Source organism: Pongo abelii, chromosome 7, assembly GCF_028885655.2.
Source record: "Pongo abelii isolate AG06213 chromosome 7, NHGRI_mPonAbe1-v2.0_pri, whole genome shotgun sequence".
In the NCBI taxonomy this organism is placed as follows: Eukaryota; Metazoa; Chordata; class Mammalia; order Primates; family Hominidae; genus Pongo; species Pongo abelii.
This window is the reverse complement of record NC_071992.2, coordinates 134863714-134883094: the sequence shown is the minus strand read 5'-3', so window position 1 is coordinate 134883094 and position 19381 is coordinate 134863714. Positions and strand designations below refer to the sequence as shown.

The following is a 19381-nucleotide window of genomic DNA, read 5'->3' as shown; positions in this document are numbered from 1 at the left end:
TTTTTTTAATCACAGCTCTAATTGGTTCCCTGGTTTCAGTCTGACACTCTGAGCTCTGTGCTTCACACTACTGCCAGCCTGCTCTGGCTCAAAGACAAATCTGAGGTTGACTCCTCTTTTTCCGTAACGACCCATACCCAATCACTCAAGTCTTATGGATTCTGCCTACTTAATATCTCTCAAATCCATCCATAGCTCTATACCACCTGACATGCCTTCATTTTAATCACTATCATTTCTCACCAGAAACTAATGAACCAGCCACCGACACGGTCACTCCTAGGAGTCCCCCTGTGTTACTCTTTTACTTCCAATCGTTTCTCCACACTGCAGCAAAAAAGGATCTTCCCAAAGTTCAGAATTTATCATATAACTTTCAGCTGGAAACCATGACTGTCAGGACAATCCAGATAAAATCCCCCATTGTCATGCCTGCTTCTTCATGTCCATCCTTCAGGTTCGGGGTCTGGCTCAGCTCCCTTGCCTCCCCTTGCACCACTTCCTCTATTGCACTTTCCACTCCAGCCATTCCTCACTCTGTAAGAAGCTCCGACGCCATGTTCTCACATTGCTTGCCCTGTTGCACATGCTGTTCCCTTTACCAGGAAGACTCTTTCCCTTTAGCATTTTGCACAACCACTCCTTTCACATGCCCACTTCCCCTTTGCAGTCTCATTATTGCCATTGCCTCCTCTGGGAATCCTTCTCAGGACCCCTAAGACTGGGCTAGATGCCTTTGCTGTGTGTCTTCACAGCACTTCCCACACTCTTGCACTTACCTATCTGCACTTGCTTTTGCCCATTTGTTGCTGTGGCTCCTCAGCTGGGCTCTCAGCTTCCTGAGGCATGCATGGATCCTTGCCCTATTATAGCCCAACAGTGGATGTTGTGTTCTCACATAGATTTCTCCTAATCTCCCAGCTACTAGGAATATCAATTGCTGATGGTTCAAACCATATCCCTCACTCAGAATTGCCTGGGCTTCAAAAATCTGCCTTGTCCAGGACTACAGTCCTTCTCAAGGAGGATGTGCCACCAATGACTGGATGGCATGGGCATACAAAGGCCTGGCATGCTTCCCTCTTTGGGACAACTCTAAAGAGTTATTTCAGCTCTAGATCTCCTATTAGGACTGGACAATGTCTCAGTTGTAACTGCATTAATCATCAGTTCTCTCCCTGTCCAATTCTGTCATCCTCACTTTCTTTCGGGTGTACCGCTGAAGAATATTCCCTAATAAACCTTCCATATACAATTTACTATTCTCAGTCTCAGAGTCGAATGTCAGGGAACCCAGTCTAAGGCGTTCCCCACTGCTCAATATAGTCTTTGGCATATAGTAGGTGCTCAGAATATATGTGACATAGAATAAATGAGCGGATAAATGCCTTTTAAGCTCAGCTCTCAGCAAGGGAAATTTGTAGCATTCATGTTTTCATTTCTAATGCCCAGCATAGTGCCTACTGCTTACTTGTCTGAATAGTCCTTCAAATGTTGTTTACATGACTAAGGAAGCAATCTTTATGAGGTATATGACTCTTTTACCATCAGGCCCAAAGTGATACATGCCAAAAGCATTGAACGAATGTAATAGTACTCTGCATGATAATGAAATCTACTGCCTTCAAAGGAAGAAAAAGTTATGTTGTAAATTACCAAGTAGTTAGAAAATACTTTGCTTTTCATTAGGGTTTAGAGAGACTGTGCTCTCCCTGAGGATTAAAATAATTTTAGAACAAGTCATGTGCTGTTCTAACCAATCTAATAGTTGGGGTTGGGATTTTTGTTTTTTGGTGGGGGGTATATCTTCAAGAAAATCTCCAAAGAAATCTACCTTGGGGTTTTGACCAGCCTGGCCAACATGGTGAAACCCTGTCTCTACTAAAAATACAAAAAATCAGCTGGGTGCTGAAGCGCATGCCTGTAATCCCGACTACTTGGGAGGCTGAGGCATGAGAATCACTCGAGCCTAGGAGGCAGAGGTTGAAGTGAGCCATAATCGTGCCACTGCACACCAGCCTGGGTGACAGAATGAGACTCTGTCAAGAAAGAAAAGAAAAGAAAAGAAAAGAAAAGAAAGAAAGAAAGAAAGAAAGAAAGAAAGAAAGAAAGAAAGAAAGAAAGAAAAGAGGAAAGAAAGAAAGAAAGAAAGAAAGAAAGAAAGAAAGAAAGAAAGAAATCTACCTTGGGTGATACATGCATACTTGGATGCTGCTGCAGAACCCGCAGCACCAAGAACCCCCATCCTGTACCATTCTGCAGCTCTTGGGTTATCAAAAGAAATCACGGATTATTTAAAACCACAGGATGCTACTCTAAACTCAATGATCTGAATTTAGGAAACTGTCTTAATGTGGGAAATCACAATGGGCCCCGGAATAACTCAGTGGGTAGGTGCTGGGGTTTTCCAGGATATGAACAGAGTTTTACCGGGAATGTCTAGAAAATAAGGGTCTCTGGGATACAGGGGCAAAACCAGTAAATGGCAGTGCAATCAGGTCCAAAACTGTGGATGTGTTCAGAGAGGACCCATGTAGTGAAGGGTTGACTTCTCAGTCAATGCACATACACACAGGCAAACACATTTTTGGAACTGGGGAAGTTATATTTCTAGTACATGGTTTTTAACATTTTTTAACCTGTGAAGCAATGCCCTTTTAAAATTAACCAGTCCTTCAGGTTTACAGCAACATAGAAGCAACTGGAAGCCATTATCTTAAGTGAAACAACTCAGACACAGAAAGACAAATACTGCATGTTCTCACTCTTAAGTGGGAGCTAAATAATATGTACACACAGAAGCAGAGTGTAGAATGATGGACAATGGGGACTTGGAAGGGTAGGGGATGGGATGGGGGTAGATGATTGGAGGTTGCTTGGTGGTTGCAATGTGCATGGCTCCAGTGATGGGTGCACTGAGGGCCCTGAGTTCACCACAATGCAATATATCAGTGTAGCAAAATTGTACTTTTATCCTATGATTATATACAAATAACAACAAATAAATAAGAAGAAAACATGAATAAATAAAATCACCCAGTCCTTCAGTAAAGTAAGCCACGTATATGTATACACGCACAAACATACGTTGATTTTCTGAAGTGGTGGTTCTGGGAGGCTGAGGGTTAGACAGTCAAAGAGAGAGAGAGAGCAACAGCCTATTGAGCAATGACTTTCTGGACTTTCACAGGTTAAGGTACAATACAGTGATAAGGAGCCTCATCACCAAGTGAGAAGTGCCAGAGAAGAGACATTAGTGATAAGAAACAGCTTCTAAAATGACAACCCAAGGGAATTTTATGACCTGAAACCTGTGCTTGCCCACAACAAGCCCAAGAGAGAAAAACCTCTTGGTTATATTATCTCTCCTTCAGGAAGACTCACATTGCACATTAGCATATCAAAGTCACCATGAAATTCTATTAGTAAAGGAAAAAACTTAAGTTTTTTTAGACTGTATTCTCCAAAACCTGTCTATTGGTATGTACTCATATCTGTGGGACCCCCATATGAGAAATGCGAAACAGACAATTGAAGGGTTTTGTTTGAACAATGGAGCGGCAAAACAAAAGAGGACATTCTTGAGGATTTATGTGGCCACTGGACACAAGATAATTTGGAAGTGAGAGTACTGGCCCGGTTAAGGGAATGCTACAATGTGTCGATTTCGGTTCTTATCAGATGTAGAATGAGGACAGTGGCTAAGAGACAAGAAAGGGAGACCCAAGAGGGTAATTGTTGAGGAAAGAATTGACCGGATTTGGTCACTAACTTCTGTACTGATGGGGAACAGGGAGGACTCATGTGCTCATAAGACGGTAAAGCAGGAAATGACTTCTAGAGATGATCTAATTTGGCAGTTTTCAAACTTTTATGTAGCCACAGGAAAAATAACAAAGTTTCAAGGAGACGCCTAAAGCATAGAACAGAAGAAAGGAGAAGGGTTGTGGGTGTGTTTTATCAAAAGATGGAAAAAAGAAAGAATGAAGGAGAAATTCCTGTCCTTCACATTGTAAAATTTTGGCTGGGAATGATTAAGGCAGTCTAAATCTGAAAGAAGCGCTTCAAGATATAGGCTTAACCATTCAGGCATTATTTCTCCCACCCCCAAAGTATTCCTGGACAAGTAAGTTTCAGAGGCAGGAGTATTTCAGATGAATAATTTTGGAGGCCTTGATTGGTGTAAACACCCAGAGTAAGGTGGTTAAAAGCTGCATCCTAGGGTTGATTGCTTGAGAGCAATGCCTGGCTCCATCAAGCCCTCCATGTTAATATCTAAAAAATTATTTAACTTATGTGTGCATATTTCAGTTTCCTCCTCTGTAAAATTGGGATACCAATTGATTGGGACCCATTTCCCAGGGCTATTGTGAAGGTGAAATGAACTATTTCATTTAACATGCTTAGTCCAATGCCTAACACAAGAACAAGCAATACATTTAGCTCATTATTTAAGAAGGGCTGTTGGCCAGGCACAGTGGCTTGTGCATGTAATTCCAGCACTTTGGGAGGCCGAGGTGGGTGGATCACCTGAGGTCAGGAGTTCCAGACCAGCCTGGCCAACATGGTAAAACCCCGTCTCTACTAAAAGTACAAAAATTATCTGGGCATGGTGGCAGGCGCCTGTAATCCCAGCTACTCGGGAGGCTGAGGCAGAAGAATCACTTGAACCTGAGAGGCAGAGGTTGCAGTGAGCCAAGATTGCGCCATTGCACTCCAGCCTGGGGGACAAGAGCAAGAAGGTCTGTTATATACCAAGCACTGCTAGTACTAGAGAGGTACAGTAGAACAGGATACAATTTAAGCTTCCAAATAATAATCAATTTCATTTACTCCACACTTATTACAATAATTTTACATATGTGGCCTCTTGTGCTGATTCAAAATATGTCCACAAATTCTTATACACCCTCTTCAAAAAGTGAAGCCTCAGCAACCAAAACAAAATGGACAAATGACATCACATCAAGTTAAAAAGCTTCTACACAGCAAAGGAAAGAATCAAGAAAGCGAAGAGACAACCCACAGAATGGGAGGAAATATTTGCATACTATCCATATGACAAGAGATTGATAGCCGGAATATATAAAGAGCTCAAACAAATTTTTAGGAAAAAAATCTTATAGTTCAATTAAAACACAGGCAAAAGATCTGAATAGACATTTCTCAAAAGCAGACAAGCAAATGGCAAATAAGTTTATGAAAAGGTGCTCAACGTCATTGATCATCACAGAAATGCAAATCAAAACTACAATGAGATATCATCTCACCCCAGTCAAAATGGCTTTTACCCTAAATACAAGGAATAATAAATGCTGACGAGGATGTAGAGAAAGGGGAACCCTCTACACTGTTGATGGGGATGTAAATCAGCCACTATGAAGAACAGTATGGTGGTTCCTAAAAAAAAACTAAAAATAGAACTACCATATAAATGAGCAATCTCATTGCTAGGTGTATATCCAAATGAAAGGAAACCAATATATCGAATAGATATCTGCACTCTCATGTTTACTCCAGCACTATTAGCAATAGCCAAGATTTAGAAGTGTCTGTCCAGCAACAGATGAATGGATAAAGAATATGTGGTACATACATACAATGGAGTACTCTTCAGCCTTAAAAAAGAACGAGTTATTTCATTTGCAACAACATGGATGGAAATGGAGAATATTATATTACATGAAATAAACCAAGCACAGAAAGACAAACATCTTGTGTTCTTACATATTTGTGGGAACTAAATATTAAAACAATTGAACTCATGGAAATAGAGAGTAGAATGATGGTTACCAGAGCATGGGAAGGGTACCAGAGCAGGGGAAAGTGTGGATGGTTAATGGGTACAAAAATATGGTTAGATAGAATGAATAAGATCTACGATTTGATAGCACAACAGGGTAACTACAGTCAACAATAATATTATACATTTTAAAATAACTAAAAGAGTATTATTAGAATGTTTGTAACACAAAGAAATGATTAATGCTTGAGGTGACGGATACCCCAGTTATCTTCCTATGATTATTATGCATTGTATGTCTGTACCAAAATATCATATGTATTCCATGAACATAAACACCTATTACGTACCCACAAAAATTTTCTTTTAAAAAGTGGAACTTAATTCCCATTCCCTTGAGGGCTAGACTTGGTGGCTTTCTTGTAGCAAGTAGAATAGCTAGAGGTGACAATGCATGATTTCCAAGAACAGGTCATAAAAGGTACTGTGGCTTCCTTCTTGCCCACTTTGGGTCACCCTCTCTGGGGAAAGCCAACTGTCCCTCTATGAGGACAATTCAGCCATTCCATGAAGAGGTCCATGTTGTGGGGGCACTGAGCCCTCCTGCCAACAACCAGCACTAACTTTCCAAGTGTGTGAGAGAGCCACCCTTGGAGCAGATCCTCCAGCCCCAGTCAAGCCTTCAGATGAATGCAGCCCTGGGTGACATCTTGACTGTGACCTTACAAAAGACACTGAGCTAGAACCACCCAGCTAAGCTGCTCTCAGATCCGTTGAGCCATAGAAACTGTGTGAGATGATAAATGTTTATTTTAAGCCACTGTTTCAGTCAGAGTTCTCCAGAGAGACAGAAGTGATAGGATATATATATACATATTTCTTTTCAGCTCTCTCTGTATGTGTATGTGTCACACACACAGAGGTGACTACAGTCAAAAATAATTTATTGTATGTTTTAAAATAACTAAAAGATATACATACGTGTGTGTATATATGCAGAGAGAGAGGAAAAGAAATTTATTAGAAGAATTGGTTTACTAGATTATGGAGGCTGAGAAGTCACGATAGGCCATCTGTGAGCCAAAGAACCAGGAAAGCTGGTAGTGCGGCTTAGTCCCAGTCTGAAGGCCTCAGAGCCAGGGAAGCCGATGGTGTAATTCTCAGTCCAAAGCCAAAGGCTTGAGAGCCCTTGGGTCCACTGGTATAAGTCCTGGAGTCCAACAGCTAGAGAACATGGAGTTCGAATGTTCAAGGGCAGGAGGAGAAGAGAGGGAAGCTCTAAGGGCAGCTCTAGAAGAGAGTGAATTAGCCCTTCCTATACGTTTTTGTTCTATCCAGACACCCCACTGATTGATTAGTGCCCACCCACAGATCTTTCCCACTCAGCCCACAGGCTCACATGCCAATCCCTTCTGGAAACACCCTCACAGACACACCTGGGGCAACCCAATCATTCGAATCAAATCCCAAACCACCTGGGTTTCCCTTTCAGCAGATGATGGACAGGCTCAGTGCCTACTGAAGCCCTGATAATAAATAATGCTTTAGTAGCTATCTGTGTATCTCTTAATCTAGTCAAGTTGACATTACAAATGAACTATCACAGCCACTAAGTTTGGGGATAATTTGTTGGATAGATAGATAACTTGTCCTCAAAAAGACCTGGTGAGGGATATTGTCCATTTTATAGATGAGAAAACCAAGGCCAGAGATGTTAATCCTTTTGCTTTAGTTCACCCAGCTGGTTTGTGAAGAGGCAGATTTTGAACTCTGATCTATGTTTCCAGGGTCCAGGGTATTTCTACTCTGTCATTGTGTGGAATCAATTAATATATCCAGCACAGGTAAGGCAGCATCCATAAGAAACCACAGCTTTGGGGAGGCTTTTTGCGTGTTTGTTATTGTTTTTTATTTTATTTTATTTATTTATTATTTTTTGAGACAGAGTCTTTCTCTGTCACCCAGGCTGGAGGGGAGTGGTGCAATCTCGGCTCACTGCAACTTCTGCCTCCTGGTTCAAGCGATTCCCCTGCCTCAGCCTCCCAAGTAGCTGGGACTACAGGTACGTGCCACCATGCCCAGCTAATTTTTTGTATTTTAGTAGAGACGGGGTTTCACCATGTTGGTCAAGATGGTCTCGATCTCCTGACCTTGTGATCCGCCCACCTCAGCCTCCCAAAGTTCTGGGATTACAGGCGTGAGCTACCATGCCCAGCCTATTGTTGTTTTTTTTGAGACAAGCCCAGAGGAACAGAATAAGGAACCTCTAAGCATCCATAGAAGAGTTCTCCAAGGAAGGCAGAGATGACCTTAACAAATATACCACCACATCACCTAAGACACCTAACAGATACTACTCCATTAGCATTGAAAACTGTGGGGCAAAAATTAGCCAATAATTTTCCCCAGCCCCACAAGGTTCACATTTCCAGCTTTGAGGATCCCTGAATAAAATTAGACGTTGCAGAAATACCTTTCGAATGCCACATTTTTCACTAAAAGTTATCACAGGCTAGAAAAGGCCCGTCAAAGGTCAAACAGGGCTGCACCATGCTAATGCTTGCCTTATCTCACAAGGCACATCTTGGGTGTGCTGTGTCCTTTCTCTCCCAGCTGCGATCTAAATCATCTCCTAGGTCCCATTTTTCTTCTACTTCTTTGAGTTTTCAGACATTAGGATTGAGCCCTAGATCATGCCTTCAAGTTTATGAGGACAGTCATCTGTCATCAGCACCTGCAGAGCCTTTCGTCTTGCTCTGCATGAATTCCTCAGACTCTTACTTTCTGACAACTGATGGACTTTTCTCATCTCTAACCACAAAAGCCCAACTCCATTCTTTCCTTGTGCAACACCACAACATGTGGGTTTTTTATTCTCCCATAGGGAGAACAAGAAAGCATATGGCCTCCTAAAAAGAAAAGGTTCTTTATGTTTTTGGTCCAGCCTCTTTCCTTTATAAATTTCCCAGTCTCAGGTACGTCTTTATTAGCAGCATGAGAACGAACTAATACACCTTGACTTTTGGATTGGCCCTGTGACTTGATTCAACACATGATGTAAGAGAAGAAGTGAAAGTGCTGCAGTTCTGAGACAGGCCTTAAAAGCCTTGCATATTTCCTTTTTCTCTCTTGCTCCTCTGCCATTAGCTGCTGCCCCTTTAGCCTGAGACAGAGTTCCCCAGCTTACTCAAAAATCTGCAGTGAGGAGCAGAGCTGCCGCAGCCTCCTTGACTGAAAGCTCAGCCACCAAGCCAAATTGAGCCCAGAGGAAGAGAAATCTCTCCCCACCACATCCTCCAAAAACAAAAACAAAAATCAAACCACCAACGAAGAGCCTTGGCCTGAACCTGAGTTCTAGACATTGTTCTGCTATGATGTGATCCTGGCAAACTTTTTTGGTTTTCTGCCTCAACCGTGAAATGATAGGACTTAGAGTAACTTGCCTCTAAGTCCTTTCTGAACAGATTCTAGGTTAGAAAAAAAAAAGTCTACTTCTAAGAGTATAAAACATTAACACAAACAAAAACAAAATACTAGCCTGCAGTTTAATTGGGAAAAATAAACACATTTATGATTAGGTAGTTTACTCATTTGCTCCTTCAGTCAGACGGTACTTAAAGACACATAATACATGTATTAAGTATGTATTGTGGGCCAGATACAGTGCTAGTGGTTGGAAGATCAAAGGGGAGCAAAATCAGAGTCCATCCTTAATCCCATGGAATCAGTGGGGGTACTGACACTATTTAAATGAAAATAATAAATATATTCCTACAAACTGATATGAGTGTTGTGGAGAAAACTAATCCAGAATGGGAGCCTAAGAAAAACTTTGCTAGGGCTTGTAGGCTTTAACCAAACAGCAAAGGGATGCAATCAAATGACTTCAAATTGGAGTGAGATGATTAGATTTGGGTCATATCATTCTGTTTGCTGGTGGAGAGAAGCTGCACTGGGGAAGAATTGTATGGCAGATAGACTAATTAGTAAACTACTGAAATGGTCTTAGTGAGAGAAAACCATAGCTTAGACTTGAAGAGTACTGAAGATGAATATCTTCCAGCTAAAATCTTCCATTAAGATCACTGTACTTTAACCAAACAGCAAAGGGATGCAATCAAATGTCTTCAAATTGGAGGGAGATGATTAGATTTGGGTCACACCATTCTGTTTGCTGGTGGAGAGAAGCTGCACTGGGGAAGAATTGTATGGCAGATAGACTAATTAGTAAACTACTGAAATGGTCTTAGTGAGAGAAAACCATAGCTTAGACTTGAAGAGTACTGAAGATGAATATCTTCCAGCTAAAATCTTCCATTAAGATCACTGTACTTTAAGCTCATTCAAGAAAAGTTTCACTCTTAGAGAGTTCTTTTGCACAATTCAGGTGGGATTTTGTTGAAATGCCTGATATCAAATGAGATTCTTCATGTCAGAGTGCATTTCAATATATTTTTGGAAGCCAATAGAGTAAGTGGCGCTTTTACACCTGATGAGAAAGTGCCATCAAGTCTCAAGTGTTGAATTCAGGCTCTGTCTGGGTGTATAAATTTGGACTAATCATCTATCCTTGTCCGGCCTCTGTTTCATGCCTATAAAATGAAGTAAATACTATCCACTGACAGCCATTGTAAAGATAAAATGCAATAATGTATGTGAAGGCTCATTGTACCCTATATAATGATTAAAAATAGAAAGTTATTAGGTAATTATTAACAGAGGAACAGAAGGGAAGGGAAAGGACTGGTCAAATAACTACAGTAAGCAGTCAGCTTTAGCATCTCTGCCTAGTAAAGACTTCTAGTCATTTTGGAAGTAGTAGTAAAAGGGAGCCCATCACACCTTAAGTTTTTAACCATCTGGCATAGAATAGTTCAGTTGAGAAAATAAGTTGCATCTCTTCTAGTGTTCTCTTGTGCTGATGTGCACCAATAACAAGTAATTCCAGATGACCATTCCTATGCTTTTATACACAGTTTACAATGTCCCCTGGTTGGGGAACTAGGGGCAACTCTGCTCAGAAGAGGTGCTGCAAATTTATTAGGTTGGTGCAAAAGTAATGGTGGTTTTTACCATTAAAAAAAAAAAATGGCAAAAACTGCAATTATTTTTGCACCAACCTAATACTTCAGGGTTGGAAATCTAGAACACAGTAAGTTTGTATGCAGTCAGCCACTACAGCCTACAATAATCCCACACTCTTTTCTATCAACAAAACCTATCCAAAAAGGGACAAGTGTCCAGGACACTGCTCTTCCATGGCACAGCCATGTTTTCCTGCCTGTCAGAGGGGGCTCTGCATTGATCAAGTTAAGTTCATTCTGTGACTTAACTACAAGTCGGACTGGGCAGACTTACTCCACACCTGGCAAGTATCCTGAGGCCCTTGTTACTGCTTAACTGAATTATATCCATGTTCTTTGGGAATGGCCTCTCAGGCTTGCATGGATGATCAAAAGAGCAAACACTTATTGGGTGTCCATTATGTGCCAGGACAGTGCACAACACTATATATACTCTCTCAGTCACTGCTGAGCCCCAAACTGTGAGCTAGGTAATGTATACATTACATATAAAACCAAGGCACAGAAATGTCAAAGAACTTTGCTAATAACCAACATCGAGTAAATGAGAGTCAGGATTACAATCTAGTTCTGTATGTCTATGAAACTTGAGTACTGAAGCCAAATATTCAGATAACCAGTTAATATAAAGGTAGATAGATTCTGCTTAAATTTTGGACACATAATTTAAGTCTGATTTTGAAAGTATAGTTTAGAAGAACGATGGTATAGAATATCACCAACTTATCAACATACAGATAACACACAATGTGATTTAATTGTACACAATGTGATTTAAGCAAAAACAACGAGGCTTTTGCTTAAATCATGTTCCCTGAAATATGCTTACTTCCTTCAACGGAAGCCTGATATAACTTGAATGGTTGGCACTTTACTCATGACTCAAGGATTAGAGTTATTGTTTTTTATCTTAATTACAAAAAAAATTATTTTTTTCCTCTCAGTTCCTTCCTGTCAAAAATTTTAGTCTTTAGGGTTTGAATCCTTTTGGTTAGGTTTAGAAGATCTCCCTGAACAGAACAGAAACATAATCTATTTACTTTTTGAGATTTATGAATGTTTTCTGTAGAGGCTTGTGAATATAGCAACCTAGTTAGAACAATAAATACAGTAAAGTATTTATATGTACTATTTTAAATCTTAGAATCCAGTGAAATATGTAGCCTCATCTCAATATTTCTTTTTTTATTTAATTCACTATAAGGTAATGGGCTTTTCCCTCCCTTTCTGTGCTCTCTGATATATTCAGAAATTTTTGAATCATTCTAAATATCACAATTTCTGATATTAAAATATTTTAAACCCTTCATTTTATTAGTAATGACAATTCCTGTTTGGCCAAGTGCTTATGAATTCAGATTTGTGATCATGTAATCAGTATTGAAATCTAGATGGAGTAACATCACAAAGTTCTACACTTAGGTAGACCTCAATCCCCTTGCTACAATTCATGTTTTGGAGACATGCGGCAAATTACTTAAATTCACTGAGCTTCAATTTCCTCATCTGGAAGATAGGGATATCTGACAATATTGTACTGATTAAAGGAGATTATGTATGTCAAGGTGCTTAGACAGAGCTTGGCACTTGTAATTTCCCAACAAATGCTACTTATAACAATGATAAAAAATAATAATAGTAATAATAAATTATCTATTGAGTACTTACTATGTAACCACAATTATGACCAAGAATCTGGAAGATATGAAGCATAAGACTCAGTTCCAGCACTCGAAGTGCTTATATACTAAAAGGAACAAACAACAGCATCATAATGAACACAGAATTTGGCTTTGGCTTATGAGAAGTATGGGATGAGGTCTGGACTTTGCCCCTTGCTAAAATTGGGTGTATCTGTTAGGAACTGTACTTGGCTGCTGATAAAAAAGACCAAAAATAAGTCATGATTGCAGTCTGTGAAAAATACTAAAGCAGAAGCTAAGCTGTGCCCAAATTACTAACCCACAGAAACTGAAGTAATACTTGGGTATTGTTGTAACCCACTAAATATTGGGATAATTTGTTAACAGCAATCGATTAATACATGTGGCTCATCATGTTGTTGTATACAATTGTAATTCCTTCATTTGTATTATTTTATAGGAGGGTTTGGAAAGCTTTTTTCTGCAAAGGATCAGGTAGGAAATATTTGAGGCTTTGTAGGACAAGAGGCAAAATTGAGGATATTATGTAAGTATGTCTATATAATTTCCAGGCTTTGCAAATTATACTTTTTTGCTTTTTTCCAACCATTTAAAAATGTAAAAATCATACCTAGCTGGTGAGCCATAAAAAATAAATGGTGAGCCATATTTGGCTCATTGGTCTTAGTTTGTTGACCCCTGCTATATGAAATTATTTGGTTATACCACAGTTCATCTCTCCAATCTGTTGTTGATAAATATTTGAGTTGTTTTCCGTTTGGGAAACATTAAAATAATGCAGCCACAAACATTCTTGCACATGTCTTTTGGAGAACATGCATATGCATATTTGTTTGGTGTAAACCTAGGAGTAGAACTTCTACTCCTAAGAATATATTCAGCTCAATATTTCAGATGGTTTTCCAAAGCGGTTTTGTGAATTTGCACACCATCAGCAATATATAAATCTTTACTGCTTCACAATCTTGCCAACAGTTGGTATTTTGTGTCTTTATCTTTCAAACATTCTAGAGATAAATGTAATTTTTTTCTTTAGTACTTCCCAGGTGATTCTAATATTCAGCCAGAATTGAAAACCTCTGCACAACAATTGTTTATCCCTTATTAGGCAGAACCACATGAAATTGCTCTATTTGTAGGTTTTAAAAATGGTCAAACATTGGCTATTTCATATGGTAGAAACTAACATCTCCTTCACATTTTATTTATACTAAAAATAAAACTCGTCTAGAATGCACATCACTGGGAAAAATATTAAAGATGAGCTAAGATGAAGTTTTAAAATTAACCACAGATTTCAATGACTTTTATATTTTAATATCACCCAGATATTTAAAAGCTTGGAAACAGACCAATGGTTTTCACCCTCAATGAAGACTGGAATCACCTGTGGGTTTTTAAAACCTGAGTGGCTCTACCCAAACCCCCATAAGCTCTGATCCTGTGAGACTAAGATAAAGCTTAGGAATATATATTTGTAAAAGGCTGATGCACAGCCAAGGTTGAGAACCACTGATACTACCTGTCCTATGGCTTTCTTTCACATTCATTCAATCTAAGAAAATACTTAACGCTTTGGTGATTTTATATACATAAAGTAGTGAAGCACCTGGATTTCAGTTCTTTCCAGAGTTTAGAATGCTTGGCTGTGTATTAGGTCGGAAAATTCTTTTTCCCATGGAAATTATGTCTCATTGAATGGGTCTCTCTGTACTGCACCTAAAAGAGAGGCTTAGGTTTGACTTGTACACAGCTCCATGGACTCAGAATTAAAGTATCAACAAGAGCATTTAATGGTTACACACAGGTATTTTTTAAAGTACTTATACACATATTATTATTATATATTACCCAGTGGGGGACTAAGCATGCAATTAGTGACCAGAACAACAGGTGTGCATGTATACACTCAGAAACAAAATTGTTTTGAAAATTTTTTTTTTTTTTTTGCTGATGACCAAGACACACAAAAATGTCTAAGTAGTCATCATGGGAAGAATCCGATTTTTGTACTTCCTCATTTTACAGAGATTAACATTATATATGGGTGACTGGGTGGATGTGGTACCAAATACATTTCTAAACTGAAGGCCTTTAAAAGTCAATCCAGTCTTGAGCCAAATTTATTCCCGGGGCTATTCCCTTACTCCTTCCAGCCACAACTGTATCCGTATTTTCACAAGCAGGAAAAAATGTTTAGAAACTTAATTTTTACGAGCTGTCGAATTGTATTGCTATCCACGTGATTCCCATTATCATGTCTGCTTATAGCATCCCCAGCACCTACAGCTAGGACATAGGTTCAGAAGTTGAAGGAACCTGATTCTCAGGCACTGTTAATTACTAGGCCCTATCACAGGCTGTCAACAGGCTCCAAGGCTAGGCAAATTGAAAGTCTCCTATCCTGGAAGCCAGACAGGCTTTCATCTGACCTCCTCCGGTGCAATCCTCGTTCCCAGACTTTGTTCCTAACAACCCCCTGGGGACGTTGCCTATTGGGGTTTAAGCCACTCCTCCTCCCCTACACCCCCATGCCAAGTAGTTAGCCACCTGAACCACCCTGTAGGATAAGACAGCTGTATCAATCGGCGGAATTCCCCCACAAAACCCATACATCTCAGGGTGCGAAGGAACAAGTTTCAACCTCACTCTGGGCAGCGCTCTCTGGCCCAGGTGAAGAACCACAGGCGGACAGTGGTCCTGCTCTCCCTACTAAATGGTGGTTCAGGAGGCCAGGGGGCGGTACCGGCGGCAGAGGCCCACGGACTAGCTCGCAGGAGCTCATCACACAGCTGACCGTCACCTGCCCACCTCACCACACCTGCTAGGTGCCAAACCCCTTGTAAAGGACAGGGAAGGGCTCAATCACGGGTCCCTACTCTTAGCAGCGAACCTATCTCAGCGCACGGCCTCCTGGGAGATGTAGTCCAGACCGCTTCCCGGGAACCCACCCCCCCACCCCCACCCCACAACCTCCACCTTCCCCAACTCCCCACCCGCAGGCATCCCTGGTCCCCTCACAACTTCCCCAGGAGAGATTTCTCGGCCTGGCCAGCTGAAGCTGGAGTTGCTCTCCGAGTGTGGGGGCCAGATGGCGCTCCGCGGAGGAGTCGGGGTGCTCTCCCGAGTCCGAGCGAAGGGAGGGAACTACGCTTCCCAGGACGCCCTGCGCGCGCCGAGCCGGGAGCCGGCTGCCTCGCTTTGCGTGACCGCGGCAGGTTGGTCCTGGAGCAGATGAGCGCAGAATATTTAGGCGAAAGCGAGAGGAGGGGGGGAGCACGGGGCAGAAAGAGTACCTCGGCCAAGAAAATTATGCATGCGTTAGGGAAGCTCTGAGAGAATGGCTGTGGAAGGTAAGGGACGCTTGGGGCATTTTTAAGCTCCCTCTTAACCCGCGCACCCCAAGCCACACATCCCCGATAAAGCTTGGCGATCGTGGGGAGGCGAGGAAAGGGGGTGGCGGAGAGCGGGCCCCTTCCGCCTCTACCTCTTGGCACTCACCTGCGCCGCCAAGGCCGGTAGGCGCTTTAATTCAGTTGCTTTGGAGAGATGTGAAGGGTAGGTGCGCAGGACTTTGAGGTAGGAGGTGTGGAGACGAGTGTTCCTGAATGCGAAACGATATCCTGGAAATGGGGGGAAAGCCGGAGGATCCGGCATGAGGTTTTGGCCCCGAGATGCCCTTTTTCCCTGCCCCCTCCCTCCGGAGCAGGCTGGGTGGCCCCCCTCACGTGGGAGAGGTCCCCGGCCCAGGTGCGTCATCCGGAAGCTTGGACTGGGATTGGGTCGAGGGCCCTTCGTCCTATGCACCCAGCAGCGGCGGCCGCAGATGTACCCAGAGGGTAGAGGTGTCCCTACACCTGTCTCTGCTTATACAGCCAGCGCCCCGGGCTTAGCAAAGTTTACAGACATGAAATGTAATCAGCTAGGGAAAAGAAGTGCAACAACCTCTTCGTTTTGGGTGAATCCTTTTCTTTGAAGACCACTTTCTTCTTACAGTCTTGAGCTTCCGCTTTGCAGTTTTGACCGTACAGTCCTGCCTCCCTTGAACTTCCTGGTTGAAAGCAGGGTCAGGCTGTTCGTGAGGGATCCTGAGTTTTTCATTTCAGGTTCTCTTACCTTGGAACACAAACTTCCTTGGTTAGGGTAGTTTCTGAAGAAGAAAAATAACTGTGGACCAGAAGCGTTTGTGATGTCACATTAGAGGTCAAGCTGTGCCTGAATGATGAAATGATTGTGGGACGAAATGGGAGCCTACATTCACCTACAGCATTTTGGTTTCTGAGTGCAGTCAGGTCAGAGTGGGTACTGAGGTAGGAAGAGGAGGGCATGCTTGCCAGCTGCTTCAGGCGCCTTGCCAAGCGGAAACGAGCCTATTCCTTGTAGGCTAGAGACGAGAAGGAACCACAAGGGCTGGCTTGCTCCTCCCTCTCATCCCTGCCCCAGGAGAAAGAAATTGAACTAATCTGACTCTTGCTCCCCTTATAACGACTGTCTTAACAACCTTAAGTAGCAACAACCCAGCTCCTACACTCGGCACCCCTAAACTAGGGAAACTCTTGCCTTTGAGCTATCTCAGGTTCAGAGATCCACAGCCAGCCACTTCCAGGTTTCCTAACTTTATTAACAAAAATGAAATCCTCTCTCTTACAATCAAGATTTTTCTAGGTTTTCTTTTCTGTGCAAATGTACCAGTAGGGTGCGAATCTTTTTTTTTTTTTTTTTTTTTTTTTTTGCACCGTTATGATTGATAGTCAAGACTTAAGATGCCAAAGAACAAAACAAAAGCCGAGATAAAGTTCATCTTGAGCTTGAGACCAAGGATATGTTGACCTACTCCTTAAGTATCGGTTCTACGTCACCCATCAGATGACACTGATTACGATCTCTCCTCTTCACCACTCCTGTGTCCCCAAGACAGGGACACTCCTCCTTGTTGCTAGTCCACACTGTTCTCGAAAACAATTTCTTGTTCCCTGTGAGAAGTGTAAGTTTGTCTTATTTCTTGCATGATGGGTGATTATACCAGTGAAGCCAGACTTTACAAAAACAAGAACTTAGGAAGGAAGTACATGTGGACTATGGAGAGTTTATTTTCTAGTGACTTACTTGGTTAAAGTTCCTGTCTAGTAAACAGGAGATCCTGAGTTTGAATCACAATGAGGTCTCAAAGAATGAAGAAAGTATTTTAAACTTTAACTTCAAATATGATTCCTATCTTTGGTCTTTGCAAAGATATCAGCCTGGACCAGTCCCTTCCTGGTTAGTCCTACTTGGTCTTTCAAGCCTTAGGGAAAATGTCACTTCCTCTGGGAAACTGTCCCAGCCCTCCTTTTTCTTCTGCCTTCTCAGCACTCTTTCCAGTCTATGGGAAGTGCCTCCTGCTCACGTTTGTCTTAATACTTATCATACTTAATCTGCCTCTTACTAGACTCTAACCCCCTTGGGGGTTAGACTTGGACTTTACATTCCTAGCTCACAGCACAGTACTTTGCCCATAATAGGTACTCAATGCTCATGAATTGCATAGCAAATATATTCATGGAGGTTTTGTAACTGGTTCCATAAGGGTACATGGGGCTTTCTTGGAAGCCTAAATGTCATACAATAAGGGACTTCTGACAGATTTGAGGATGGGAGACTTTTTTTTTTTTTTTTTTGGACAGAGTCTTGCTCTGTCGCTCAGGCTAGAGTGCAGTGGCGCGATCTCAGCTCACTGCAAGCTCCGCCTCCCAGGTTCACGTCATTCTCCTGCCTCAGCCTCCCAAGTAGCTGGGACTATAGGCGCCCGCCACCACGCCTGGCTAATTTTTTTTGTATTTTTAGTAGAGACGGAGTTTCACCGTGTTAGCCAGGATGGTCTCGATCTCCTGACTTCGTGATCTGCCCACCTCGAAGTGCCCTTCTCTTCAGTCTTTTGCTGCAAAATCTTATAGAACAGTTTACCTCTACTGCTGGGTGACATTGTCCCTGGACACATTTGGGATATGTAGGAACTGCTGCTGGGGGATGCTATTGGTATTTTGTGCCCATGGCCAGAGATAATAAATGTCCTGCAGTGCATGGCCATCCCGTATCAAGAGGCCAAGCCATGGCCAAGTAATGACCAGTTTACCCAACTTATTGAGAAATGCTGCTTCAGAGAATAAGGAGTTTTGCCAGAGGAACTGGAATAGAAAATACAGTTCGAATTGCTTAACATCTAAGCTTTAGTCTCCACATCTGGAAAAAATGGGCTCACTACTGGTTACCTCCTGGGAACATTGTGAGGATTTTTTTTTTTTTTTTTTTTTTTTTTTTGAGACAGAGTCTTGCTCTGTCGCCCAGGCTGGAATGCAGTGGCGCGATCTCTGCTCACTGCAAGCTCCGCCTCCCGGGTTCACGCCATTTTCCTGCCTCAGCCTCCCAAGTAGCTGGGACTACAGGTGTTTGCTACCACGCCCGGCTGATTTTTTTGTACTTTTAGTAGAGACGGGGTTTCACCATGTTAGCCAGGATGGTCTCCATCTCCTGACCTCGTGATCCGCCCGCCTCGGCCTCCCAAAGTGCTGGGATTACAGGCGTGAGCCACCACGCCCTGCCCATTGTGAGGATTAAATAAAGGAGAGGGCTTCTAGAAGGGTGTCTGGAACCTGCATCCTAAGTAAATATCACTTGTACTCTCATCCCTTCTCTTAAGAAAAGCTATACTATTTGGCATGTGTTTTTATATCCTGAATTTTCACTTATTCATGCCAGCCAGTTTTTCTAATTAGTAACAAATTAGAAGGTTTTTTACTATGTGTAACATTTTTCTGAAGTAAACTTGAACTTGAATTTGTAAAAGTGTTAATAGCAAGTAGTTCACTCATTCACTTTGCTGAATCTGCAGCTGTGTGTTTAAGATGAAAAAG

At 41.9% G+C, this 19381-nt stretch overlaps 1 protein-coding gene and 1 long non-coding RNA gene across 2 annotated transcripts in view; one reads left to right on the top strand and one right to left on the bottom strand.

Annotated features, from left to right (window-relative positions):
* The window catches only part of LOC103891380 (uncharacterized), a 102425-nt gene extending 85758 nt beyond the window's left edge, over window positions 1-16667 (bottom strand). The window contains exons 1-2 of the long non-coding RNA XR_008509254.1: window positions 16437-16667; window positions 15993-16114 (exon numbers count right to left, since the gene is read on the bottom strand). This is a non-coding gene — a long non-coding RNA (uncharacterized LOC103891380). The remainder of the gene's footprint in view (window positions 1-15992; window positions 16115-16436) is intronic.
* Window positions 15697-19381, top strand: part of SAMD12 (sterile alpha motif domain containing 12) — a gene marked incomplete at its 5' end in the record, with an annotated part of 258966 nt that continues 255281 nt past the window's right edge. Inside the window, 1 exon segment of the mRNA NM_001133757.1 lies at window positions 15697-15844. Within this exon segment, the coding sequence (NP_001127229.1) occupies window positions 15832-15844 (13 nt within the window).